The following is a 24632-nucleotide window of genomic DNA, read 5'->3' on the forward strand; positions in this document are numbered from 1 at the left end:
TGACTGTCCATGGTATTTTTTCAAGCTTACATTAACACTTTTCTTACAGAAACACAGCTATTGCTTTAATTTTAATTTTTTTTTTTTTTTTTTATTCGGCATACAGCATTTTTCTCTTACTTGATCTTGAAAGGTATTTCTGTAACGGAAAAAAAGTCTTTAATTCAGCATTGGCATGGAGTAACTCCTTTGAATTTAGGAAATGGTCAAGTCTGTTTTACCCTCCCCCATTAAACTTAAGCCAGTTTTTATCAGGTAAAGAAAAAAAAAAAAAAGAAGTGGTACTTCTGACATTCTTAGAACATTACTCAATATTAGTATAAAGATCTGCAATCCATTGGTGATTCTCAAATACAGCTCCTAGGCTCTTCCTTTTACAAATCGGCGTAGTACAAGATGTACTACCTGGTGTAAAATATTCTGTCCTCTCAGATCATTCATTTTAAAAAGGGAAATGAATGAAAAATGTTACAATGTACAGCACTGCACCAGCCAAGCACAGCTTGGCTTTTCTGGCTATCGCTGAGTTCTACAAGTAGGTTTTAAATGTGAAGATTGCACCCTAAAGACATCAGTGTTTCTTCACTCCTTCATGCAGAAATACTTGTCAGGTACGTCTGTGGGGGTTCTCGAAGATACATCGTAGAGAAGACAGACTTGCAGCATTTTTCTGGGTTAATAAATGTATTTGTAACTGTGCAATTGTTTTAACTCCAGATTCTATTAGAAGTTACTGAAGTTTAGAAATAAAAAGTGGCTTTGTTTGGGATTTCTTGAAGGGCACATTTCTGAGTGAGCTTTCCATGAGAGATAGCTTTGTGGGGAAGTTAGTAAGACCTCCTAACACTGTACTTTAATATTTGTTCTGACACCAAGTGCTTTCTTGATGCTACTTATACTGCACTGTATTTTCAATTTATTCGAGACATCAATTTATGCATGACGTATGCTTAATTCAAATGAATAGTGCTATTTTAACTGTCAAACTGTAGATAGCAAAGTATTTTCCTGCCCATTACCTAAACCAGCCTGTGTACCCTGGCTAGTCATGTCCCAATACCCACAACATGTCAGAAAAATTATCTCGTTACAAAAACACCATTTAAAGCTACACTTGTGGAAGTATTGTGAACCTTAAGTTATTGTTTATGTTTATAAATAGTAATGAGTATGAAGAAATTATTGCTGCATAGAAAAGAAGCATATAAAAGTAGAAAATTATCCATTTTCATTTGAGAGCAAAGAATTAAACTGTAGTGGGATCTTCATCCTCATGTAAGCCAGTGCTGTTTCTACGTACCCTGTGCCATGCATCAGGCTTTCCTGGGACCTCAGATACTGAGATTGTGTGACCAAACACATAATTTGTAATAGCTGAGATGTGCTTGTCTTCTACAACTATTTACACCTAAATAAATAATCTAAAGAAGCTTAAGCTTCAGCTCTTTCTGCGAGGAGCCTTCCAGGATTCTATCTTGCAAGATTTTGTTGAACTGATTTTGGCAGTGATGTTCTTGTGTGTATTTATTTTTTCTCCAAAGAGCATCTACGAGTGCAGCAAAGTTGAATAAAGTCTAGGTTCTGGCTACAGGGAGACTAAAAGACAGTAAATAAACACCCTGTGATGACTTTTGACAGTGGCTTCATTCCTATCAGCTCATCTTTCCAACTACCTCTTTCTTCCAAATAGTTTAGTCGCTAACCTCCTACAGGCAGCAAGTCTTTCCCTGTCTAATTTCCATCTCGTGTGCCAGTGAATCGGTTTTATTCTCAACGTATTTTTCAGTTGCCTTCTAAAAATGAAATCTTCACAGCAGCCTCTTGCAAAATCGGCATCGCAGGTAGCTACAGCTGAGAGAAGAGCCGCGTCGCTTATAAGCTTTGAACCTGAAAAGTGGATGGGCATTAATTGAGCTCGGGATTGATGAGGGAGTTGTTCGCCCAGCACCGGGGAATGCCGCCGCTTCGGAATGGCTCCGCTCCGGGATGCCGCCTCGGGGTGCCCCCGGCCCGGGGGTTCCCCACACCTGCCGGGCTCCCGGCGCCGGCCGGAGCTCGCTGCGCTCCCAACACCCCCGGCTTCCTAAAAAATTCAGTCGGAAAGGGATGGGAAGGGGGAGATGAGGAGAGACTCCTGACGGTCCTTCCTAAAAGCAGCCCGTGCTTGCGGGGATGGTGGAATGGGGAAAGGGGACAGGACCCCCGAGGAGGTTCCTAGGCAACGTTTCTGGGTGGTAGGTGAGTTCGGGGGGCTTTGGCTGGTGCAGAGGCGGTTTACACTGGAAAGGCGATTGTTTGCCCCTAATCCTCAATTATGAGGATTTTAAAATAGTATTAGAGGGGCAATCTGTTCTGCAACTTCTCAGAAGAAATAATTGTTGATTTAGATAAGCACTGATCCCTTCAGTGGTTGATGAAGACGTTAATTTATGACTGTCTAGCAGTTTATGGCTGTCATTAGATTTTCAGCTTTGTCTCTGTTCGCGATGTATCTTCCTTTTTATTTTAATCCGAGACAATTATGTAAGAAAACGGTTATGTTTGATCTAAAATGCATCGTTTTCCTATAGCATTTCAAATTATTCACAGATCATAGTTCTTATATGTGCATATATGAATTTAAAAATACAGCAGTAAAGTGCTTCAAACGGACCATAAATTTGCTTCGTCTTTTATTACACGTCTCTGAATCAGGTTGAGCGGACAAGGGCAAGTAGGGGTTTGGGGAAGGATTTAACTCTTCCCGAGGCTGAAGAACCAGCCAAACCAGAGTAAATCCCCCCCGGAGCGTTTCGGAGGAGGGAGAGGCTGGGTGACACCGAGCTGATGAGTGACCACGGGGAAACGGGGCTGACTGCAGCTCTTTGCTCAATTAGCAGATGTCCCTTCTGCGGCGTGACCGGCTGCTAGGAGTCCCCGAGCCAGGCTGGGGGCCGGGGCGGCCACATCGGCTTCCCGCTCCCGGCAGCGGCTCCTGCCTTCGCTCCTGCCGGGCCGGGATGGGATGGGATGGGATGGCACCCGGGGCAGCGGGCAGGAGCGGCTTAACCCCTGCGGCGCCTGCCTAAAATAAGCGCAATGCTTCATCGGGAGCCGGTATTAAGCCCCCGACGGGCTCCGCTAGCGCCAGAGCCCCTCGGGCGTGGGTCTTGCCCCGCCGAAAGGTAGCGACCCCTCGAAGCGGTCGGCCGGGGCCGGGGCCGGCACGGAGCCCAGCGCTGCTTCCCCAAAGTTTCGTCCCGCTCCGACAAGGAGCTGCTCCGACATCTGATTAAAGCCTCAGAATCCCTCCGGCCTGTCGGCGGCGGGTGCAATCAAACTTAGAAATGATGCTGGAAAGAGTCGTAGAGGCCTGGCTCATTTATTTTAAACCCCAACAATCCCCCCCCTCCGCCACCACCACCCAAAAAAGGAGTGTTAATTGCTGTAAAGTTTCCGAGCACATGGATAACTTACTTTGACTGCTGCTTTTTAATTAAAAATAAACTTATTTATGTTTCTGATGTTTATATTACGCGATTTAATTACGTTTAGAGGAAGCGTCGCACTTTTTCCCCCCCTTCCACCCTAAATCACATTTTCATTAAGGGTTTTAATAAGAAAACTCACTTGACCACTATTCATTATCTAGTCCCCTCCATGCACACAAGTTCACTTACCCATTCATTTATTCACTTACTCATTCCAGCAGATCCGCTGCAACTGCTGCTAGCAGGGATGTGAACACTCATAATTATTTGTCAAAGTCTGGAAAGTGTATTATCCCTTCTTCTAGTGGTAATTAGTTACCATAGCATCTAATACGTAAATGTGCCCAGAGCACACCATTAACAGTTAAGCGGAGGATTCAATTTAACACATGATTATATCTTTCATAAGTCATTACATTAGGAAAGCCAATGTCACTCATGCTGGGACAATTTCAGGCTCAGGGCCGGCGGAAGGGGCTATGGGCCGGGGGAAGGGAGCGGGTCTGAGAAGCGGGGGCAGAGGGAGACTTCGGAGAAGGTTGGGAGGGATCTCGCTATGATGGGGCGGCTGGAAACGGCGAAGAAGCTCTTTTGAAGGGGGACATGTTCATTTCTGGTGAAGTGATCTATCAAGCGTTAAGAGGGGCGGGGGAGACTCTCTCCTCCCCCCACTCCCGACACACACGGCACTCGCATTGGCAAGACCTGCCCAGGGACTGGACCGGCGGCTTCCTGTCGCTTCCCAGCGAGGCTGTTCGGTCCAGAGGGACAGGAGTTGAAGGGTCGGGAATGACAGCACCTCTGCTCGGCAGAGACCCCTTTTGCCCCCCAAAGCAAGCAAAGAGGGAGCAAGACAGTCTAAAGTCGGGCGGCAGCGGTAGCCAGGAATGAAAAGCGTTTTCATTCCTCCTTCCCATCGCTCCGAAGCAGAGACAGATGAGAGGTGGACAGAGAAACCGCCCAATGTGCCACAGACAGCAGCGGCCGTCCTCGCTCCTTCGAGCCGGCGGGGAGCAGTCCCGGCCAGGCCCGCACACGCCGCCCGCTCCTCGGCCCCTTTCCACGGGAGCCGGGAGCAGAGCGACGGGCAGAGCGTGGGCCTCCCACAGTCCCTCGCCTTCCCCCCAGCCCAGGTCACGGACACTCCAGGAGTTTGCTGGGACCCCTCTTGCCTTCGCCGTCCCGAGCCCGGATAGAGCCAGGAAGCGCCCGCGCCTTCCGGGGAACCCTCTCCGGGAAGCCTGCTCGGTAGCCAGACGTACTAAGCGGTAAATCTTGCAGCAAACGTGTCCTGCGATGTTACATGCACGAACACACACTCACACACACACACAGGCACGCACCACGCCAAGCTGGTGGCGGTGGTTAATTCCTAATCAGAATGATGGACAGCAGAGACAGAACAATACAAACTAATGGCTGTGTTGCTGATCACTTTACCCCTTGATTAAAGACACCCAATTATGGCGCAGAACAGTGTCGTAATTATGTTCCTTAATCACATCCAGGAGGTTTAATTGCCTTAACGATGTGTTTCATTAAATGAATTTAGGTATTATAGTCGACAGTTTTCATACACAGTTGTTTTCAAATTAACATAATATTAGACATCGTCATGGAAATTGTTTTAATAATCATAATTAGACGCACCCAGCCTTTGTCTAGTAAATGCTGAGAGACGCTTCTCCTTGCGCCTGGGGGCTGATCTGCCCACCCTCTCTGGGCTGCCTTCCCACAGCTCCCTGGCACTTTACAGTTATGTTTCCTGAAAAGTTACAGGTTCTGATTAATCTTTTTTGATGGGAAGTGGAGCAGAAAATATTTATCCCCTACCCCCGCGAGTGTTGCTACCGTTGAGAGAGGACACCCAGCACCGGCCCCGGCTGCCTGAGGAGGGGGGGACCCGGTGGGGGCCGCGGCTCACGGCTCTGTCCGGACCCTCGGCCTGTTCTCTCTGCCCTCGGGTTTGGGGCAAGGAGGAAGTGCCACGAGTGGGAAGGCGGCACCAAATCTTGAGGGGAAGGAGGAGGCAGGTGGGTGGTGCTGCAGCTCACCCCGGTGCGCAGCCATCCCCACGGGTCGGAGGCGAGGGGCGTGCGTGGAGAAGTGGGACGGGCAGGCAGGGCCCGGCGCTGCCCCACGGCTGCTCAGTGCCGCCGGGGTCCGCCCGCCACGGGCGCGGGAGAAATGCACCGCGGCGAAGAACTTTTACCCCCCCTCCCCTGGACACCCTGAGCCAGGACTAGGTTGCCGGGGGGATGCTGGGGAGCATTCAGAGCAAAGGAAACTACCCCCCCCGCTTCATTAAATCTGGAGATACATGCTTAACAAAGCACAACATAATACAAGCGTTTGTTCAAAATATTTTAATAAAGATTCTTTCCGACATAGATACACATACAAACGATCGTACATTGCTGTCATAATCTGATTGACCTATTTAATATATATCACTCTTTACACATCCGTGACCTGCCAACAGATCCATCATGGCTCCTATTTTGCCATCCAACCTGACAGTCCGAATTTGTATTATCTGCAAGTAGTGGAAAATAGCAGGACTCGTTTTTGAAAATAGAAAAAAAAAAAAAAAAAAAAAAAAAAAAAAAAAAAAAAAGGAGGGAAAAAAAAGGAAAAAAAGAATCTTGATTTACAAATGGCAGAGAGACAGCCACTCAGCCATGCAAACTCAAACTGAAGGCTCACTTTGGATAAATAGCTACTTCTTGCTTTCCATCTTCCATTTTTCTTTCAAAAAACCCACCCTCCCACCCACCCCCACCAGAAAAAAAGAAACGAGAATTTCACGCATTCTGTAAGTCAGCCTAAAGTATTTTGAAGTATTTCAACTTAAATAATCATCCACAGTCAGAATAATTTACACACACATTAAAGCGGTTTAAATTATACCTTTGAAAACACAGCACCTGGGAAAACATTGGCTTGGCGAGTGTTCTTGTAGCAGCTATTGCTCTGATGCCTTGTAAAAGTAAATAGCTATTACCTGTTATAATGCAAAGAATATCCTTTCAAAAATCAGTTGGTTGAGCAATTAAGAATACGCCTTTCCTGTAATTTTTGGACTGAAGCAATTTATTAAAGCTCAATTTAAATACAGGGATGATGCAACTTAAAATCCAGATGACCTTTCATAAACCTAAGCAGCTTGGATACATCAATATTTCTGGTTATATGTTGTTGGCAAATAAACGTTTTAAACACTTGGCACACAGTTTAAGTTAATCCATAAACAGAATTTTAGAAGCATTTAAAGTAACTGCACATAAGACCCGTGACTTTAACACATGATAAATATTGTTGGCGTGGAAGGGTCATTTAAAGAATAACAAATAAATAGCATGTCTTGTTTATACATCATTGCAAAGTGGAAAGAAACAAGGTGCACATAAATATTTCTTTTCAAAATGCGATCGTTTCAGCCACACGGAGTAAGGGGTTTGATCGGTTACTTTTTGTCTTTTTTTTTAACTCTCTCGATTTTTTTTTTTTAATCACTCTCGCCAAACTTTGCGCATTTTCACAGGATCAAAGTTTAGAGACGATAAAAAATACAAATTCTTCCATAGCAATGGTCCAGTCCCTTTGTTTCTGCAAGTCGCTTAAATAATAAGTTTACATTTCAAGTTTGTTTGTTTCCTGGCTCAGAATAATAATAATACTGCTAATAATAATTAAAAAAAAATATCTATGTTCAAGTGCCCTCTCTGATTTGTCCCATCCACCTCCGCTCCCGGGTTAGCCGCGGCCCCTTCCCCTCGCCCGCACCGGGACCAGGACCGGGTGGGGGCCGCTCTCCTTCCCTCTCCCCGGCGCTCCCCCCGGCTGCCAACCCGGCCTGTAATTTCTCGGCCGCTCCTTTGTCCGGACGCGCAGAGGGTGCCCGGCGAGAGCGACCCCCACCCAGCACCCCCGGGCCGAGACTTCCTCTCCGCGGCACCCCCGGTTCCGCGCCCCCTCCCCGGCTCCGCACGCACGCTGGCTCCCGTCGCGGTCCCGTCTCGACAAAACCCGAGGACAAGAGAGAGACGAGACGAGGCCAGGTGGAGGGAGGAGGGGGCCGGGCAGCCGTCAGTCCCTCCGCCGCCCCCGCGCCCCCCGGCCCGGGGCCGGGGCCGGACCGCCGGCTGCCGCCGCTCCCCGGGGCCGCGGCGGCGGCGGGGGGCGGCAACGGCGGCGCTTAAGGCTTCTCCGTGCACTGTTTGCAGAGGCTGGAGGAGACGCTGTTGAAAATGGCACATTTCTCCGGGCAGGAGGTGGTGGGAGGCAGCCCAGCGCTGAAGGGGTAGCCGGCCGCCTGCTCGTAGGCGCCGAGGGCGGGGTGCAGCGCCGCTGCCGCCGCCGCCGCCGCCGCGGCGGAGCTGGGCAGGGAGGCTGCCGAGATGGCCTGGCCCTGGTTGAGATAAGCCACCAGGCGCCGCATCTCCTCCAGGGCCTGCGCCTGCATCAGGATGTAGTTCTTGGCCAGGAGGAGCGTGGCGATCTTGGAGAGCTTCCGCACCGAGGGGCTGTGCGCGTAGGGGATGACCGCCCGCAGCTCGTCCAGCGCGTCGTTCAGGTCGTGCATCCGCCGCCGCTCCCGCGCGTTGATGTTGAGGCGCAGCGCCTTCTGCTCCTTGGACTTCTTGCTGCCGCCGTGCCCGTGGCTGTTGGAGCAGCCACCCTCGGCCGCCTTGAGCCCACCGCCCCCCCCGCCGCCGCCGCCGCCCGCCGCCGGCGAGGCAACGCGCGGGTCCCCCCCGGCACCGCGCAGCACCAGCTCGCAGCGGCCGTCGCTGTCGTCGTCGGGGCTCTGCTCGCCACCGCTGCTCTCGGCCACCGAGCTGCGGCTGGCGCTCTCCCCGTACTTGACGCAGACGGAGCCTGGCGGCAGCGCCAGCGGGTCGCCGCCGACGCCGGGCTGCAGCAGCGCCTCGGGCTCCGCCGCCTCGTAGCAGGCGAGCGGCGAGGGCTGACGGTCGCGGGGGTGGGAGAGGTCGAGCCCCGGGGGCGAGCGGAAGGCGGACTCCATGCGCTTGGCCGAGGCGGCGAGGCTCTTGTGGAAGAGGTCCTCTTCTGCGGGCAGCCCCAGCGCCCGCTCCATCGGCGCCCCGCTCGCCTCCGCCTCCGCCTCCTCCGCCCCCCTCAGCTCCTGGCTCGCTCCTCCAAGGCTCCGCGCCGCGGCGGGCGGCTCCCCGGCGTCCCGCTGGCAGAAATCGCCTCCCGCTCCGGCCGGGGCTGCGCCGTGCCCGGCACCGCTGCTGCCCTTGCTCCGGCTCCGGCGGCGGCTCGGGTTGCGGCTCCGGCGGCGGCTGCGGCTCCGGCGCCGGCGACGTCTGTGGCTCCGGCTGCAGCTCCGGCTCCGGCTCGCCCTCAGCAGGCGCCACGCTGGGGCATTGTGCTCTGCCAGCGGAGCCGCTTCCACCGTTTATCTTGCTTGGATTCACCTTCAAGAGATTTCCGGACCCATCAACCAGCAGCCGCCGCAGACGGGGGAGTCTTTTACATCATTATCTCTGAGAGTAGGTTATTATGAAGAAGACTCGCCTGTTGGGACAGAGCTTTCTACCCAATCAGGTTAACGTTTTAATTAATAGGATTAAAACGGTAACAAACAATCCCAGGCGCTATCTGGCCCTGAGTCTGAATAGTTTCATTTCCCAGGTCTGAAGACAGGCAGCAGCTAGAGCTTTATAAGAGGCGCCTGCTCCATTATTCTCCCTGCCATCTGTATACACAGCTTAACGCATATGTTTGCAAGACGTTGTGTCCTGTTAGTAACCCAACAACTGCCTTTAGCTTGACATGTGTGGCGACTTTCACTCATCAATGAGCACACTAAAAGCCCTACTTAGATCGAAGGATGTTCTTTGCCTCCTTCAGCAAATTACAGCCCTGCACTGCAGAAAAGCCCGTTTCAACACTTCCCCTTCCGAGTGCTGCCAGCAGACTTCTGCTAACTTAGCCGTGGAGTCAGAAGTGACACCCTCTCCCCCCAGCCCACCCACCCCCTGCATTTACATTAACTTATAGCCCACTCCCACCCCCACCCGTCTTCACGAAAAGCATCCCCTGGGAAAGAAAAAAAATAATTAAAACCCCGGACCAACCCGAACCGCCGTGCCCACTCCTGCCCACTTCCAAAGTCCACTTTTCTTCCCTGTGAGGTGAATGGTCCCCTGCCCCCTCTCCCCCCCTCCAGCAAACGGAGAACAAACTACGGGGGGAGAGCCCTCCTTCTCCTCCCCTTAGCCGTTTTCAGGCAGCAGATTGCCGCTTTCGAGCGATTATTCCCCGTGCCCCTATAAAAAATGTAAAGCCCCATCCCGTACCTTGAAAATGAACCGGTGTGGGGAAAAGGGAGGGCAGGGTGAGAAAAGGCAAAACCCACCAAACTTTTTTTTTTTTTTAAATAAATTATTATTATTATTGTGATTGACCGACTCTTTGTAGCTCTCTCCCTCCCTCCGGCGAGTCCGGCGGGGCGGGAGCACTCCGCGCCGCTCCCAAACGCCGGGATGCCACCGCCGGTGTCAGGGCGAGGGCGACCCCAGCACGCCGGTTACCCCGGGGATGCCGCCCCCCTGCTTTCGTCCCAAGGCTTCTCCTCAGAGCCGGGCACATGCTCCTCGGCGCTCTCCCATAAGGTGAAGTAGCAACGGGAGGGTTGGTCTGAATTTTGTCCCGCTGCTACTTTAATGCTCGAAGCGAGCAGCTCGCTCTCGCTTTACTGTAAGCTCTCAGAGTATTTAGTGGCAGGTTTTCCTTCTTACGACATCAGTAAAAACAATATTTCCCAACACTTCCAGTAAATCATTCTTATGTGGCAGAATTACTGAAGGCTATGAAATTTTTTTGGTTTCTCCGGTTTCATTAAAAACCTTTTAATTGTGTCTTTCAGAGTTGGCCCCAGGTGTTGGACTCTTTTCATTACATTTTGCTCTAATGTGATGAAATTCTAATTCTCTCCTTACCATATGGTTAAATTTCCCCACTGAGAATTAGTTGAAAAAGGAGAAATAATCTATTAATCTCTGTAATAGATTCACAAATGAGGTTTGCCACAGAACCTGTTTTTGAATGGTAATATCAGAACAGTTGGGGGCCTTGTTTCAGGAAAGAAAGGACCAGGCGACAACAGAAAACGTTTGAATTTTCACCTGGAAAGAATGAAAAGAAGCCAAGCTGCAGATTTCAAAGTAATTGACTGAGATTTCATCTAGCGAGGACATGACTACAATACAGACCTTTCTCACCTCGTGTCTCCGGATCAGAGGCGAACATACAAGCCGAGCCCTCCGAAGAGGAAGGGGGGGTGTCTCGCCCCCGCCCCCCTCCCCCCCCAGCCCCGTTTGGCTGCTGCGCTTGTCTCTGGTCGCCGTCCAAGCGCACAGTCACCGAGTACCTCGCTCCCCTCCCCCTTTCCAAGGGATGCCACCGTTAACCTCTATCATTAGTAATCCAAAAGCCTTTTGGGTTTATTCTTTTCCAATTAGCAACTTCATTCTCCCCGGTATCATAAGCAAAGGGCTTTGTAATCGCAATAGGGATTTTTGGTTTATTTTGTTATTATTATTATTATTTAATCTGTTTAATATCTAACTTACAAAACTCATGTGGTCACTTAAAGATCACGGATACTGTTATTATAATTTGATGGCTAGAAAATATATTTCATCCCTTGCAACTAATTTTTTCGAAGACAGAGGTATCCGGCTCGATCTTTCCCGCTGATGCCTGGGTTCACAAGTGTTACCTCCCCTCTTTTTGCCAACAGCTTTGGGGACGGCGTACACTCCCGCTTCCCCAGTGTCGGGGCCGGTTGCCTCGGGGGGCGGCCGGTGCTGCCGGGCCGCGCCGTCGGGGCAGAGGGACGCGGGCATCGCGGCGACCTCCAGGAGGTCCGGACCGCCTCCTCTTGTCCTCAGTTGCCTTCGCTCAGATTTGCATTCTGCGTCTCAAATTTATTTCTCTTCGTCTAAGCTCTCTGCTCATCCCTGTCCACCCGCCAGCCTGACTGCTGCTGATCTGTCTGCGGATCTCTCGATGTGCCTCTCCCTGCTTTTACCCTCCCATTCATTCATTTCGCTTTTTCTTTTGTTTCTCTTCATTCTTTCCTCTCCCTTTCTTTCTGTGTTTGCCACCTGTTCTTGAAATATTGATAGATCCCAGTCATGTTGTAGATGCGTTCATTCGTGACTTCCCGTGCTCTAATAATGCTAACTTTCTACCAAACTTTAGCTTATATCGGGTGGGAGAGGGAAGTGGAGGAGACGAGAGCCCTTCTCGCCTCTCCCGCCTGTTGAGGTCTGTCTCTTCCTCTCTCCCGAAGAAGTGACTGTTTAATAATCTCCAGGAACTTTAGTTTGGAAGCAGGCAGAAAAATTTATAGAAGCTTTAAATGCGGGGCTTGTAAAAATACCGAGGAATGGTCTTTGAGGTTTATGCACTCGTAAACTTTTGCTGATTGCTTCTGGGAAGTTGTCAGGCATTTAACACTGCGTTTATCTTACAGGGCAATGAAAACACATCTGCCCAGCGTCTCGTTACCTGGTTTAATTGTGCCGCAGCCCTCTGCCACCCGCTCCACTCCACTTGGGTCATTATTCCGGAAAACGAGAAGTCCGGAGCCGAGCTGCGGAAGGGACAGAGCCGGCCGCACTGAATCATCACCCGGACTCCACTAGGAGCGGCCGGGAACGGGCCGCCCCGGGCGGGGAGGGACGCAGGGACGGGGGTGCAGAGAGGCTGAGGGTTCCCAGAAACAGGTGAGAGCGGACAGCACAGCGTTTATTAATTTTCCAAGGCGTCTTTTACGAGATCTACTTGGGCGTCATTTTGTTCTGCTCCCCACCTGGGAGAAAAGTTAAAAATCTCTTCCCTGTCCCCAGGGCTGGGCTTCCCGTTTGCTGAAAAGCCTCCTGGAGGAAGAATGCTTCCCAAATTTTCCCTAAAGACGCCCAGGACCTCAATGCTGGTGGGGCAGATTTTAAACAGATGAAGGTAGTCTCTCCCTGGCCACTCTGAGCAGAGACGTGGGGTGCCCGCCGCGGCAGGACGGCCCGCGCAGCAAGCTGGAGGCTTCGGACCACCCGCAAGTTCCCTCCCGGTCCTCCTTCCAGCGACTCGGCCCCGAGTCCCTCCCGTCTCCGGCACAACCGAGCCTGGGGCTGAGCTCCCCTTGCAGCGGCGGGCAGCCCCAGTCTGCTCAGCTTTTCCAGCTCAAAGATAAGTGTCGGAGGGCGCTTTCGTTCGCCACTTGCGTGTTGTCTTCGCTTTGAGACAAACTTCATTTAAATTTAGAGTGAAAGAAATACAGTAAAAAAGAAAGAAACTCCCCACCCTCCCCCTCCCCAATTGCATTGGCTTCTAGTGCAAACCTCCTCAAAGGTGTCTGTCCAGAGTCAGCCCCAAGAGGCCGATGAATTCCAAGTCTGAGAAGTGTTTTCACTGGGCTGCAGGGGGATCAAGGGCACCGGAGGGTACCCGGTGAGACCCGCCAGGTGGCCGGTGTCTCCCCTTCGCGCTCTGCGGGGAAGAACGGCGGCCGCCCTGCTCTTCGCCACAGAACCCGGAGGCGTGACACCGGCCACCCGGCCCCAGCCCCGGCCCCGCTCGCTGCTTTCCCGATCCAAAATCCACAGCACCATCTCCTGGGCAGCGGGAGAAATGCATGGCCTGGCTCAGTGGCGGAGGGGTTGATGTCGGCTGTGAAAGTAAGGAGCGAAGTAAGAGATACAGAAAATAACATGGAAATGTAAAAACAAACAAAACAAAACCAAAAAACAACAAAGTAAAACAAAATCTACAACACAAAAACCCCTTACATGGAAATGTAAAGTAACCCTGCAGTGTGTTACGGCATGGGAAACGAAATAATTGTTCCTCTGGTGTGCCTTTTGAAATGGAAGTGTAGGGGCTGAGGGCCGTGCTTGGACAGGAGTCAAGAGGCTCTCAGGAGGTATTTTATGTAGTCATTTACACAGACACACTCTCCAGGAAATATATGTACTTGAAGAGATGATGGCTGAAGACCCTGATGGTTTCTCAGTTTCAGGGACAACACTGAGTGTGTGGGCAGTGACAAACCCACTGTGTCATTACACTGAGTTTTGTGGGGAAAGACTGGAAGATCCTATCATGAGTCAGTGTGCTCTGTTTTGGTTTTGGGAAGTTTGAGATTCCTTCCTTCCTTCCTTCCTTCCTTCCTTCCTTCCTTCCTTCCTTCCTTCCTTCCTTCCTTCCTTCCTTCCTTCCTTCCTTCCTTCCTTCCTTCCTTCCTTCCTTCCTTCCTTCCTTCCTTCCTTCCTTCCTTCCTTCCTTCCTTCCTTCCTTCCTTCCTTCCTTCCTTCCTTCCTTCCTTCCTTCCTTCCTTCCTTCCTTCCTTCCTTCCTCCCTCCCTCCCTCCCTCCCTCCCTCCCTCCCTCCCTCCCTCCCTCCCTCCCTCCCTCCCTCTGTCCTCCCCCCCTCTGTCCTCCCCCCCTCTGTCCTCCCCTTTTTTCTCCCTCTCCCTCTCCCTCTCCCTCTCCCTCTCCCTCTCCCTCTCCCTCTCCCTCTCCCTCTCCCTCTCCCTCTCCCTCTCCCTCTCCCTCTCCCTCTCCCTCTCCCTCTCCCTCTCCCTCTCCCTCTCCCTCTCCCTCTCCCTCTCCCTCTCCCTCTTCTTCATTTCCCCCAGAGAAGTCCCCTTAGGCCCTTGAAGCCATCCCCCTCCTCACCCACATGGTTCCCCATGCGTGTGCACTTCTGTTTTGGCCAAACCAAGGTTACTGGCATAGCTTCCCTTAGCAAACTATGCTATGGATCAACAGAACTGTTATGCTTATCTATCCACTTCAGCCTGAATTCTGCCTCACACAGCTCTGTCTAACTAACTAACTTTGCAGCTCTCAGAGTAAGTCCTTATTCTCTCTTCTTCCAAACATTGCCCAGGAAATGTCTGGATGGGTGTCTGGAGGAGCAGAGGGCAGAGCTCTGCACATGTACAATTAATACTTACTCCCTGCCCACCTTGCTTTCTCACAGTTGACCCTATTTTGTTTATACTGGAAACTTTCCACTGAAAGAATGTGACACTGAGATTACTATTCCCACTCTTGTTTGGCTAGGCTATAGACATTTATTTTCAGTTAATATTTCATCGCCAGTTTCTATAGGCCTTTCTTTTTCGTTCCATGCTTCTTGAACTCCTTCCAGTTCACCTTTATTGATACTGAAAGTACTTAAATCTGAAAGCAGTTGAGATGCTATCTCATCAGTATTGTATACTGAGAGAGACATCTATCACTTCCCTGGTACATGACACGATGTCTCTGTGTTAGAAGCCCAGAAATTACATTGGATTTTTTTTGGTCACACTGCTACATCCTATTCAAATTACAGAAGCCCATACATCCAAATCCATATGTTAGTAAGCACCTACATTACACCTACTATATTCCCTTCAGTCACCACTTTGCAATTATAAGAAGAAAAAATGCTTGCATGTGCCGTTCTTCCTTTCTTTATAAATCCATGCTGTTTATTGGTTGTGGATTCATTCTTCCCTAAGTGCTTAGGCATTTTACCTTTTAATATATTTTTTCCTCTATATTACTGCAGACTGAAGTTAGGTTTAGCAGATGGTAGATGACAGGTTCACTCTTTCTCTTCTCCTTTCCTTGCCATTTTTAAAGACCAGTAACATGATCCCCTTTCTTTTCAGACATCTTAGAGCCCGCTAATTCTCCAGAACACTTTACAAGAATTGTCAGTAGTTTGGATAAGTTCATTAGTTAATTCCCTTTCCTCCCCATGATGCACATCACAGAGATATGCTCAGTTTCACATCCTTAGTTTTCTCTTCCTCAACCTTCCTTATGACCTTCTCTCAGCAATTCTTACTACAAGGTTATTTTTCCTAACTGTGCTTTATTTTTCTTAAAAAGAAATACAATTCAATACTTTTGCTGATTTAGAATCGTTGCTCCTTTTGTTCCCTTCTTTGTAGAATAACAAACTCCTTTTAATCCTAGCAATTCCCTTCTTCCCCCTGTAATTAAAAGATCATCTAGAATCTATGCACATCTTAGTTGCTACATTGAAAAATGGAGGCACTATCTCTAGCAATGCTCTTATACTCTATAAATAAGGCAATTTTATATGTTTAATAACTTATCACAGGCATAAAATTTAAATTGTGTTGAAATACATTTTAGTAAGAATCAAAATCCATATATTTAACAGTGAAAAATAATTTTGTTCTCAGATTCTTCCTACATTTCAACTATTTTTGAATTAAAGTATAAGCTCATTTCCCATTGCATCCCTTCAGTTGCCATGATAAGTAACAAGAAAGAACAAAGAATTTCCTTCATGGATTACTTTGCTGAATTCATACTTTAATCTTTGGTAGACGATGTTTTTCAAACACACTCAGATGTCTGATTGTCAGCTTTATGTCTAGGGAAGAATTCCTTGCAATTCAGGTACAGTAAAGTATCTACCTCTAGCAAGACTCTGTGTACTATATAACTTTTATAGTCATTATAAAAAGTAATTTATTGAAAAAACTTAAACCTTTTCCAACTCAACTGACTTTTGATTTAAAGGAGTGTGCTCCTGGTTATGGTAATCAGGTGTGGTAGGTGCTTTTTTCAGAATTAGGTTTGCTGTCACGAAGTTTAGAACCTGTGAGAGTAACTTCCTCTCAGACATAGCATGTTCACATAAACAGAGCTATCAGCTCATGTTTCACTCTTAAACTGCCAGGAATTGCACATAATACCAGGTAGGAGAACTTTTCCCTTGTTTTAGATTTTTTTTTTTTTTAATTTTTCTAGTGTGTATTATTTCTACTTGCCTTCACTGTAGTACAATGCAGTGATTCTGGCTACAGGCTAGGTCTGGGGAGATGGCATATAACAAAAAAGTAGAAGTAGCATGGCTCATTAGTATGTGACCCTTCCTTCCTTCCTTCCTTCCTTCCTTCCTTCCTTCCTTCCTTCCTTCCTTCCTTCCTTCCTTCCTTCCTTCCTTCCTTCCTTCCTTCCCTTTTCTTTTTTACCTCTTTCTTTCTTTTGCTTGATTTTGCTTTCTTGCTTGCTTGCTTTTTCTTTTTGCTTGCTTGCTTGCACTTGCTTGATTGTTTGACTGCTTGCTTCATATACCATATGGACTTGCTTGGTTTCAAATGTGACAGGATCCTCTAATAACAGTAGAGATCACAAAGCAGAGGAAAGCTCCTTGTAACAGTGCCTAGCTCTGACACTTGCTCACAAAGTTTTTGGCCAAACCATTGCAATGGGATTTGACCTTGCTTTTTGATCCAGAGAGGAGGATGTTGCCAGTGATGGTTCCAGTCTGGTTGCTGATTCTGCATGGGCAGAGGGCTGCTGATGTGAACTGGAGGACTCCACCTCACTGCAGCCACAACAGCAAGGGAAGGAAAAGCGAAGAGGGACAAGCACGTGTGGCAGGGACCCTGAGGTGCTCCTGAGAGGTTCAGCTGCTGAGCTCTGACAAGGGTGCTTACAGCAACCTTGGTGTTCCTCTACATTGTGCTGGTAGCTCAGTTAGTCCTTCACTCAAACCTAGCATTAGTAGACCTACTGCCATAGCTCAGCTGGAAAGCAGATTGGGATAAGGTCAGAGACCACATGCTACCCATGGGAGAAAAAACTTACAGTTCAGTTTCGTGAGGAACTTCGGCTTTCAGAGTATTTTGCAATTATCAAGAATAGTCCAGGTACCACAAAGCTTCCACACAACTTCCTCTCTGAGGGTAAGACTGCCTGACCAGAGAATGCTTGAGGGCTGACAAAAGCTTTTAGCATCCTTAGTGACATCTTAGACTGTCACAGAGACTTATCAATGTTTCCTTTCCAGAGTTATTTGATGATTCCAGGAGAGGACTCCTGGAGGCAAGGGGCTCCATGTACCTGCAGGCTCAATCCACCAAGGTGACAGTCACTATTGAAGAGGCAAGTTTGCATCAAGTTCTGAACATATTTCAAACTGATTTACTTCATTATTGTCCAATTGCTCTCACTGATCATCCGCTTGGATAACAGTTTGATTTATTTGAGTTTAAATGGGCATGAGAACAAATGGTGTGGCTTGAGGCAAGGCTAGGTGCATCTGATCTACAAAACACGTAAGATTGCATCTGGGGACTTGTGAGCTGAGGCACTGTCAGGGAAAGGGCATAGGCAGCCTTTTCACATTCCTGGCCCTATACACACCTACATAAAGCATCAGACCAGATTAACACAGGAAAGAAGCCCCGTTTAATGTATTGGTTGGTTACCTACTTCTTGTCAATAATTCTGAATGAAGACCTTCTTGGAGAATGACATGCTGTTTTTCTGAGAGGTGAGTTCACTGAGGTTAACCTTATACTAGTCTCACCAGCCATCAGACTTGGAGGGATGTTGGCTTGAACAGCTGAAGTTTCCCCGAGACACAGATTTTAGACTTCCCAAACAGGGCATGGGATTTTCCCTGCCTCCCTCTCTTAGCTGTGACCACAGGAAATTCTGTAGGAATTTCCTGGTGTAATGACAGAAGGATGGGAGATGAAAGCTCCAACACTGACATTGGCTCTGATAAACCCAAGTCACCCTGGAGACATATGTTTTGTGTTATGTGATACACATCAGATTTGATCTTTGGGTATCTGGGCATCTAGCTGCTCAGTCCATGTTTTGCTTTGCTAAATTTGGCTTCTTTTTTTGTACCATAGCATATGATTTCCTTCAGGATTCCTCCACTTCTTAGGGTAGGTTCTCTGTATTGTTCACCTGAAGTAAAAAAACTCAAACAGCAGAGTAACTCCTCCAAAAGATGAAACAAAGACTCAAATGCTTTCAGCAGTGTGGCGGAATGCAACCCCCCTCTCTCTCTCCCAGTTTGGAGTAGGCACATCTCCCTCTTTCTCAGCTACTTGAGGCTAACAGCTTCTTTTGTGTGGCCCAGAGCACACCACCCAGGCCCATTAGGAGAAGGGAGTGCCGAGGCGCCACTGAGCCGCTGGGTGCCTGCGGCCAGTATGGGGGATGTTTGGAAGGCTTCAGAGGCACCCACAGACAGTGTGGGGGTGCAGAGAAGCTTCTAGAGTGACTCCAGCCAGGTCTGATCAGCCTATAAAAACGGGACGCTCGTCGGCGACTCGGCCCATTGTGCGGGTCCCTCGGAGCACGAGCTTGGCCCCTGCTGCCGGGAGCCACGGGCCCCCCCCGCTCCCCGGGATGGAGACTCCACTTGCCCTGCCGCCACGTGTGTAAGTAAAACTTCTCGCAGGATTGCGAGTACATTTATACTTTTCGTGCACATTTGCACATATATTTTCCGTGCACATTTGCACGGGTACTTTAAATTAATCCTCGCACAGTCGCGAGTGGCCGCTGAGAGCCCCTCGCACAACCGCGAGTGTATTTTCCTCCCGTGCTTTCAGATAAGCACGTGTAGGATTCCGTGCACACTGGCACGGGTAAGTAAATTATTTCCTCGCACAATTGCGAGTGTATTATAAATTTACCCTCGCGGAATCGCGAGTGCACACTTCTCGTACTCACTACGAGTACGTGCATCTCTTTTGCACCGTGTTTGGCAAGTGTGTGCTTCTCCGGGACCCAAGGCTGGCTCCGGCATTGTTTTGGTGCAGCCACGTGCATGCACACTGTGGACCGCTGTTGTATTAGTTGCTGCCCCTTCAAATTATTTCCTCAACTGATAATCCGAACCTGTATTTAAGTCACTTGTGGAGTGCAAGAACCCTGTTTCTCATTGGTTTAATAAAAGTTGTTGTGGACTCTCTTGTCCCTTAAATTAACCTTGGGGTGCCTCCGTGTAATATTTCGTGACAAGCAGTGATAATTATTCCTGTGTATCAGATGAACCCACAGTGTGGAGGAGTGTAGTTTCAGTGTGCTTGCTAACCTTCTGCCCATGCATGGGATGAATCTGGATCCTAGTGCTCACACATCACAAGATTTGGGCACCATTTTTAGCGATAACTTCAGAATTATGTCAGCAGTGTAAGACCAGCAACAGTGAGAAGCATGCAGCCTACACCACATTGTTATCATATTCACACTGTTGGATCTGATTCTCTGATAAAGTTAATTGACTGAGTCAGGGCAAATTTGCTTCACACCTGCTCTGGACAGAGCAAGCTCGACCAGCTTTAATCAGTCACTCCCACTGGGAAACTGGCACAAATGGTTCTTGTTCAGCTGGTGCCAGTGGCTGATCTTGGTGGCACTGGTGCAGTCCCAGAGTAAGACTGTGGGATGTACAAATCACCGTCAGGGAACCACATCAGAACCTGTCCCTAAGCCACTTTATTTTTTTACCCTTAAAATAGTATGTTCCCTGAGCCTTTCTAATAAGCTTTGCTGGTCTCAATGCCATCCAGTTAATGCTTTGGCAGCATTTCTTTCAGGAAAAGTATACTTCATTGAGTTTGCAATCTGTCCATTATCAAATTGGTTATAGGGTGGACCAAGGGAGGGTCTTTTCCCCTGGTGCCCACACTCGAACTCCTCATCCAAGGGCCTTCAGCAAGGAGGGATGGCTACACTTTACTCTGGGCACATGGGCCAGGAGTCTGAGATACTGTGCCCTGTGTTTCCTGGATTTACTCATCAAGAGATTCACCCCAGTTAGGGTATGTTTAGAAATGGCTATTAGACACACTCAGAACCTGCCTCATCCTTTGTTTGTGAATATTTCTGAGCCCTTTTACATGTTTTGCTCTGCCCTGCTGCCTGCACACAACGCACTCCATCCAAAATCTGTGCCTCTTCCCAGAGAAAACCTGTACCAAAGGCTCTGGTAGGAGCCCATGGGAGCCTGTGGCTCTCCTGCCTGGTGCAGTATGTGGAGCGCTTGTACCCAAACCCCAAGAGGAGCAGGGCTCTGCAGTGAGTTACAACATGGGATACAGCAGTTACAGCAAACTCAGGACCTTGAGTCAGATGGAAAACTGGTTAAAACTCCCAGCAGAGCTGAAACTCTTCTTAAGGCAGCTCCAGAAGGTTAAACTCTCTATCTGTGGGTAGCTGGAGAAAGGAAGATAGACAACAGCAAGTAACAGTGCTTGCTTTTGAGGCACTTAAATGTTTAAGTGGTTTTTAGTTAGCAGAGAGAAGAACCTGACTAGGATCTTTCCTTTGGGGTTAAGCCAGACCATAGCAGAAACAGGGAGAAGAGAGAGAGACATCATGCGCAAAGATATTTTGACAAGGAGAGTGGCGGCAGCAAGAGCAGATGCAGCAGTCCTATGGGCTAATGGGCAACTGCTTAGCAGGAGACAAATAGACTGTAAAGGCAGCAACATAAGGAGAAATCATAGGGAAAGACCATGTACACATTTGGATGCTGTCAGCTCTGCATTCACATGCTGTGGCTACAGATTCTCATCCTATGCTAAATGTGGGTTTGGGTAAATGACTGCCTATGCATTTATGGGATCAGGAGCTTTAACCAGGGGTAAATGGGCACACAAGGAATTATTGTAGTTCATGATCTGCCTCGTGATAACTTGCTTTTGTGTTGAGAAGCTCAATCCGAAAGCAAAGGAAACATTTAAGACTTGAAATTGAGCACTAACAAACAAACTGAGGCATGGGCAGAAATGGTGCTATCAACCCTCCTGTCCTCACCTCAGCTTTGATGGGCACAGTAGTGGTGTACTTCTCCCTGTGCTGGGCTCTGGAGGCACGAGAAGGAGTTCAGCTGTCCTAGTGAATTTAATTCCTTGAACATCTGGTCTCCGTCTGCTACAGAAAAGATGGCAGGACAGATGGGAACATCCTAGTGGCTGCAGTCAGCCTGGGGGGCACCTACTGCATCGTGCTTGAAGACATTTTGAAAACGATAGATCACAGAACCTAAGAGCTTTCACATAGAAGTCCTAACTTTACTGTAAATTTAAACAAGGTGCATTTTTTTTTTCTTTTGAAAGGGAAAGATGTTGATATAGTAAGACACAAAAGTAAAAAATATATTCACTGTAGTTTCAGCATGTAGACAATGCTTCTAGGTAAAGGAAAATAAAAGGCAGAGAGTGAGCCAGAGCATGGACTGTGCACACTGTTTAGTTGCTAGTACACATCCTGCCTCTGCTTTCCACCATTCTAGCTGGCCACTATCTAGAGTTTGGGAAGAGACAGGCTGGAGTAGTGAGCCCCTGTGAACCTCATGAAGTTCAACAAGGCCAAGAGCAAGGTCCTGCACCTGGGCTAGGGCAATCTCCAGTACCAATACAGACCAGGGATGGATGGATTGGGAGCCGCCCTGATGAGAGGACTTGGGGATCCTCATGGATGAAAAATTAGACATCAACCAGCAATGTACACTTGCAGCCCAGAAAGCCAGCCATATCCTGGGCTGCCTCAAAACGACCGTGACCAGCAGGTCAAAGGAGGTGACCCCATGTGGAGTACTGTATCTGCTGTGACCCCAAGTGGAGTCCTCCATCCAGCTCTGGACCCCTCAGTACAGGAAAGACATGGACCTATTGGAGAGGGTCCAGAGGAGGGACACAAAAATGATCAGAAGGATGGAACACCTGTCCTGTGAGGAAAGGCTTGAGAGAATCATGGTTTTTCATCCTAGAGAAGAGAAGGTTCTGTGGGGACCTTCTTGTAGCCTTTTAGTACTTGATGGAGGCTTATTAGAAAGGTGGGGACAGACTTTTAACCAAGACCTGTAACGACAGGCTAAGGAGCAGCAGTTTTAAAGTGAAGGAGGGTAGATTTAGATTGGACATAAGGTAGACATTTTTTACAATGAGTGTGGTGAGACACTTGGACCGAGTTCTCAGTGGTGGATGCCCCACCACTGGGCATGTTCAAGGTCAGGTTGGACAGAGCTTTGAGCAACCTAATGTAGTGAAAGATGTCCCTGCCCATGGCAGGAAGGGTTGAACTAGATGATATTTAAAGGTCCTTTCTGACCCAAACCATTCTGTGATTCTGAGAGACTGAAAAAAATTTGATCCCTGGAAACATCGAAGGCCAGGCTGTATGGGGCCTTGAGCAACCCGCTCATTGCAGGGGGGGTTGGACTATACGACCTTTAAAGGTCCTTCCAGAGTAAACTATTCTATGATTCTATGTCAGTTCGTGCCCAAAGGGCAATATGGACTACACTAGGTTTGGCTCCTTCCATGCTACATAGTCTTCTCAGACCATCCTGGAAGGCTTTGTGTTTCCATATTCCAAATCTGTCAGCATGTTCTGTTTTTTCTTAGTTTAATGGTGCACATGCTGTGTGGGCTGCCTATATTATTTCATCTTTCTTATTATTTTAGGTATTGTAAACTGACAAAAGAAACAGAAATTAATAATGACAACTTGGGGACACCAGGGGCTTGAGAAGACAGAGATCAAATGCTCTGGTTGAAGCCTCTCTACTGAAGAGAAGTGTGGCCTTGGTGATGTGGGTATCCATCAGTCTGTGCCACCTTGCCTTGGGGACTAGACACTACTCCCACCTCCTGTACCTATGTGTGCAGATACAGCCTAAAAGCTGGAACCTTCATGGCTGGGACCATTTCATCTGATAAGTGAAGGATGCACAATTTCCCTGGACGTCAAATGGCGAAGGAAAGTTTGTCCTACTGAACTGGTTGAACCAGACAGTTCAGAAGGTCATTAATTTTAGGTACAAATAGAAACTCAATGTCATTGGTTTCAGCCCTTGGACTGAAACTTTTTTACCTTACCAGTCAATGGTAAAGGCATTTACGATCAGAGACTGACCATACATAACTTAGTGCCATCACTAACAAGAGCCGGCAGCTTCTATCTTGGGATTATAGAATTTTTTTCTTTCAGCTCCAAATAAGTGATGCTGTAGATTGCATACAAACTTGACTGAGGTTTGGTAGTTGATAGAAATGCAACCTAACAAAGTCTAGTGCTAGATTATGTTTATGCTATATTGAAAGGAAAACAGAAATCCATCCAATTTCAAATGAAAGGTGGACAACTGCTGCCAGAACTGCTGCTGAAATGAAACTCTGGAAGAAAGAAAAGTATTAGCATAGGGTAGACAGAACAGCTTGTTTCCAAAAATTGTTGCCAGTTGAATGAAGGGACCAGAACAGGCAAAATTTTATTTCACAATATTCACCATGTTTATTTTACAATTTCATAGGATTTTATTTCAGTCTGTATTGTGATTCTTAAGCAGTTACAGAAAAAGGTTTACTAAAAATAAAATTAAAAAAAAAATCCACAAAGAAATAATCTGGGAACTGGAAAATCCAAGAGAAATGCGATAGGGTCATTGTAATGGCTACAAAGAAACTGTGAGTGTTCAAACAGTGTTAGGGATTATAATTTCTGCAACACTTACAGATCAATTAAAGCAAAAGGACATAAAGACTGTCACCCCACAGGTGACACAGCTGGTGCATCCCTATAAAGGGATGTACCCCTTTATATAAAACTTGACATAGATTGTTTACTGAAGTGTTCAAGAAACCTCACTGTCCTCCCTGTTCTCACTTCCCTGAGACAGCCTGGCTACAAGTAAACAGGAGATTTCTGTATTTCTGGTAATTTCCTGCTGGTCTGTCTGCATCACACGATCTCAGCTAAGTGGACATGGGCTTAGCAGTTTGCAGTAAAGTTCAGGCTTAAGTGAACACCCTTTAGTTCCCATTTACTTCAGTCCATTTGCTGAAAACTATCACTGAAATAATAAAGTATTTATTTTAAAAAAGGGCTACAGAATCAACTTCTGGCTACGGTTAGTACTTCTATTACAGAATGGTGCCAGTGAAAACAGAGTTAACAGAAGCTTAGATTTTGCTTGCGAGAACAACACAAAAAATCTGTTATAAACCCAGAGAAACTGAATACTTACAAAAATAAAAAGAAGGGAGAAGGCAGGACCAGAATGCCCTAGGAGCTGCCACCACTTGATAGAAACAGTCTGCGTATCTGTGAGAATATCGGTTGTGTCATGAGAGGTAGCCTGGTGGTCATAGGAGATTGTAACTCCAGATGGACACATGCTCTGCCAAGAGGAGAGCAGACAAGAGGCATTAAGTCAATTGTTTTGCACAAGACATTTTCAGGCAACAACCAGCAGGTAGAGTTGACTGAGTCCCAAAATATGGCACCGTCAGGAAAAGGCTGCGTCAGGGCAGACCCAGAGGTCCAAATGACAAAT

General features: G+C 48.0%; 1 protein-coding gene across 1 annotated transcript; it reads right to left on the minus strand.

The window, feature by feature from the left end:
• Positions 1 to 7668: 7668 nt before the first annotated feature.
• Positions 7669 to 8571, minus strand: BHLHE22 (basic helix-loop-helix family member e22; the record flags this gene model as incomplete). Its single annotated transcript, XM_082044540.1, has 1 exon — positions 7669 to 8571. One exon carries the CDS (start codon positions 8569 to 8571, stop codon positions 7669 to 7671), a length of 903 nt encoding a protein of 300 aa, XP_081900666.1.
• Positions 8572 to 24632: the final 16061 nt, after the last annotated feature.

The sequence above is a fragment of the Streptopelia decaocto genome, assembly GCF_964273445.1.
Source record: "Streptopelia decaocto genome assembly, chromosome: 2".
In the NCBI taxonomy this organism is placed as follows: Eukaryota; Metazoa; Chordata; class Aves; order Columbiformes; family Columbidae; genus Streptopelia; species Streptopelia decaocto.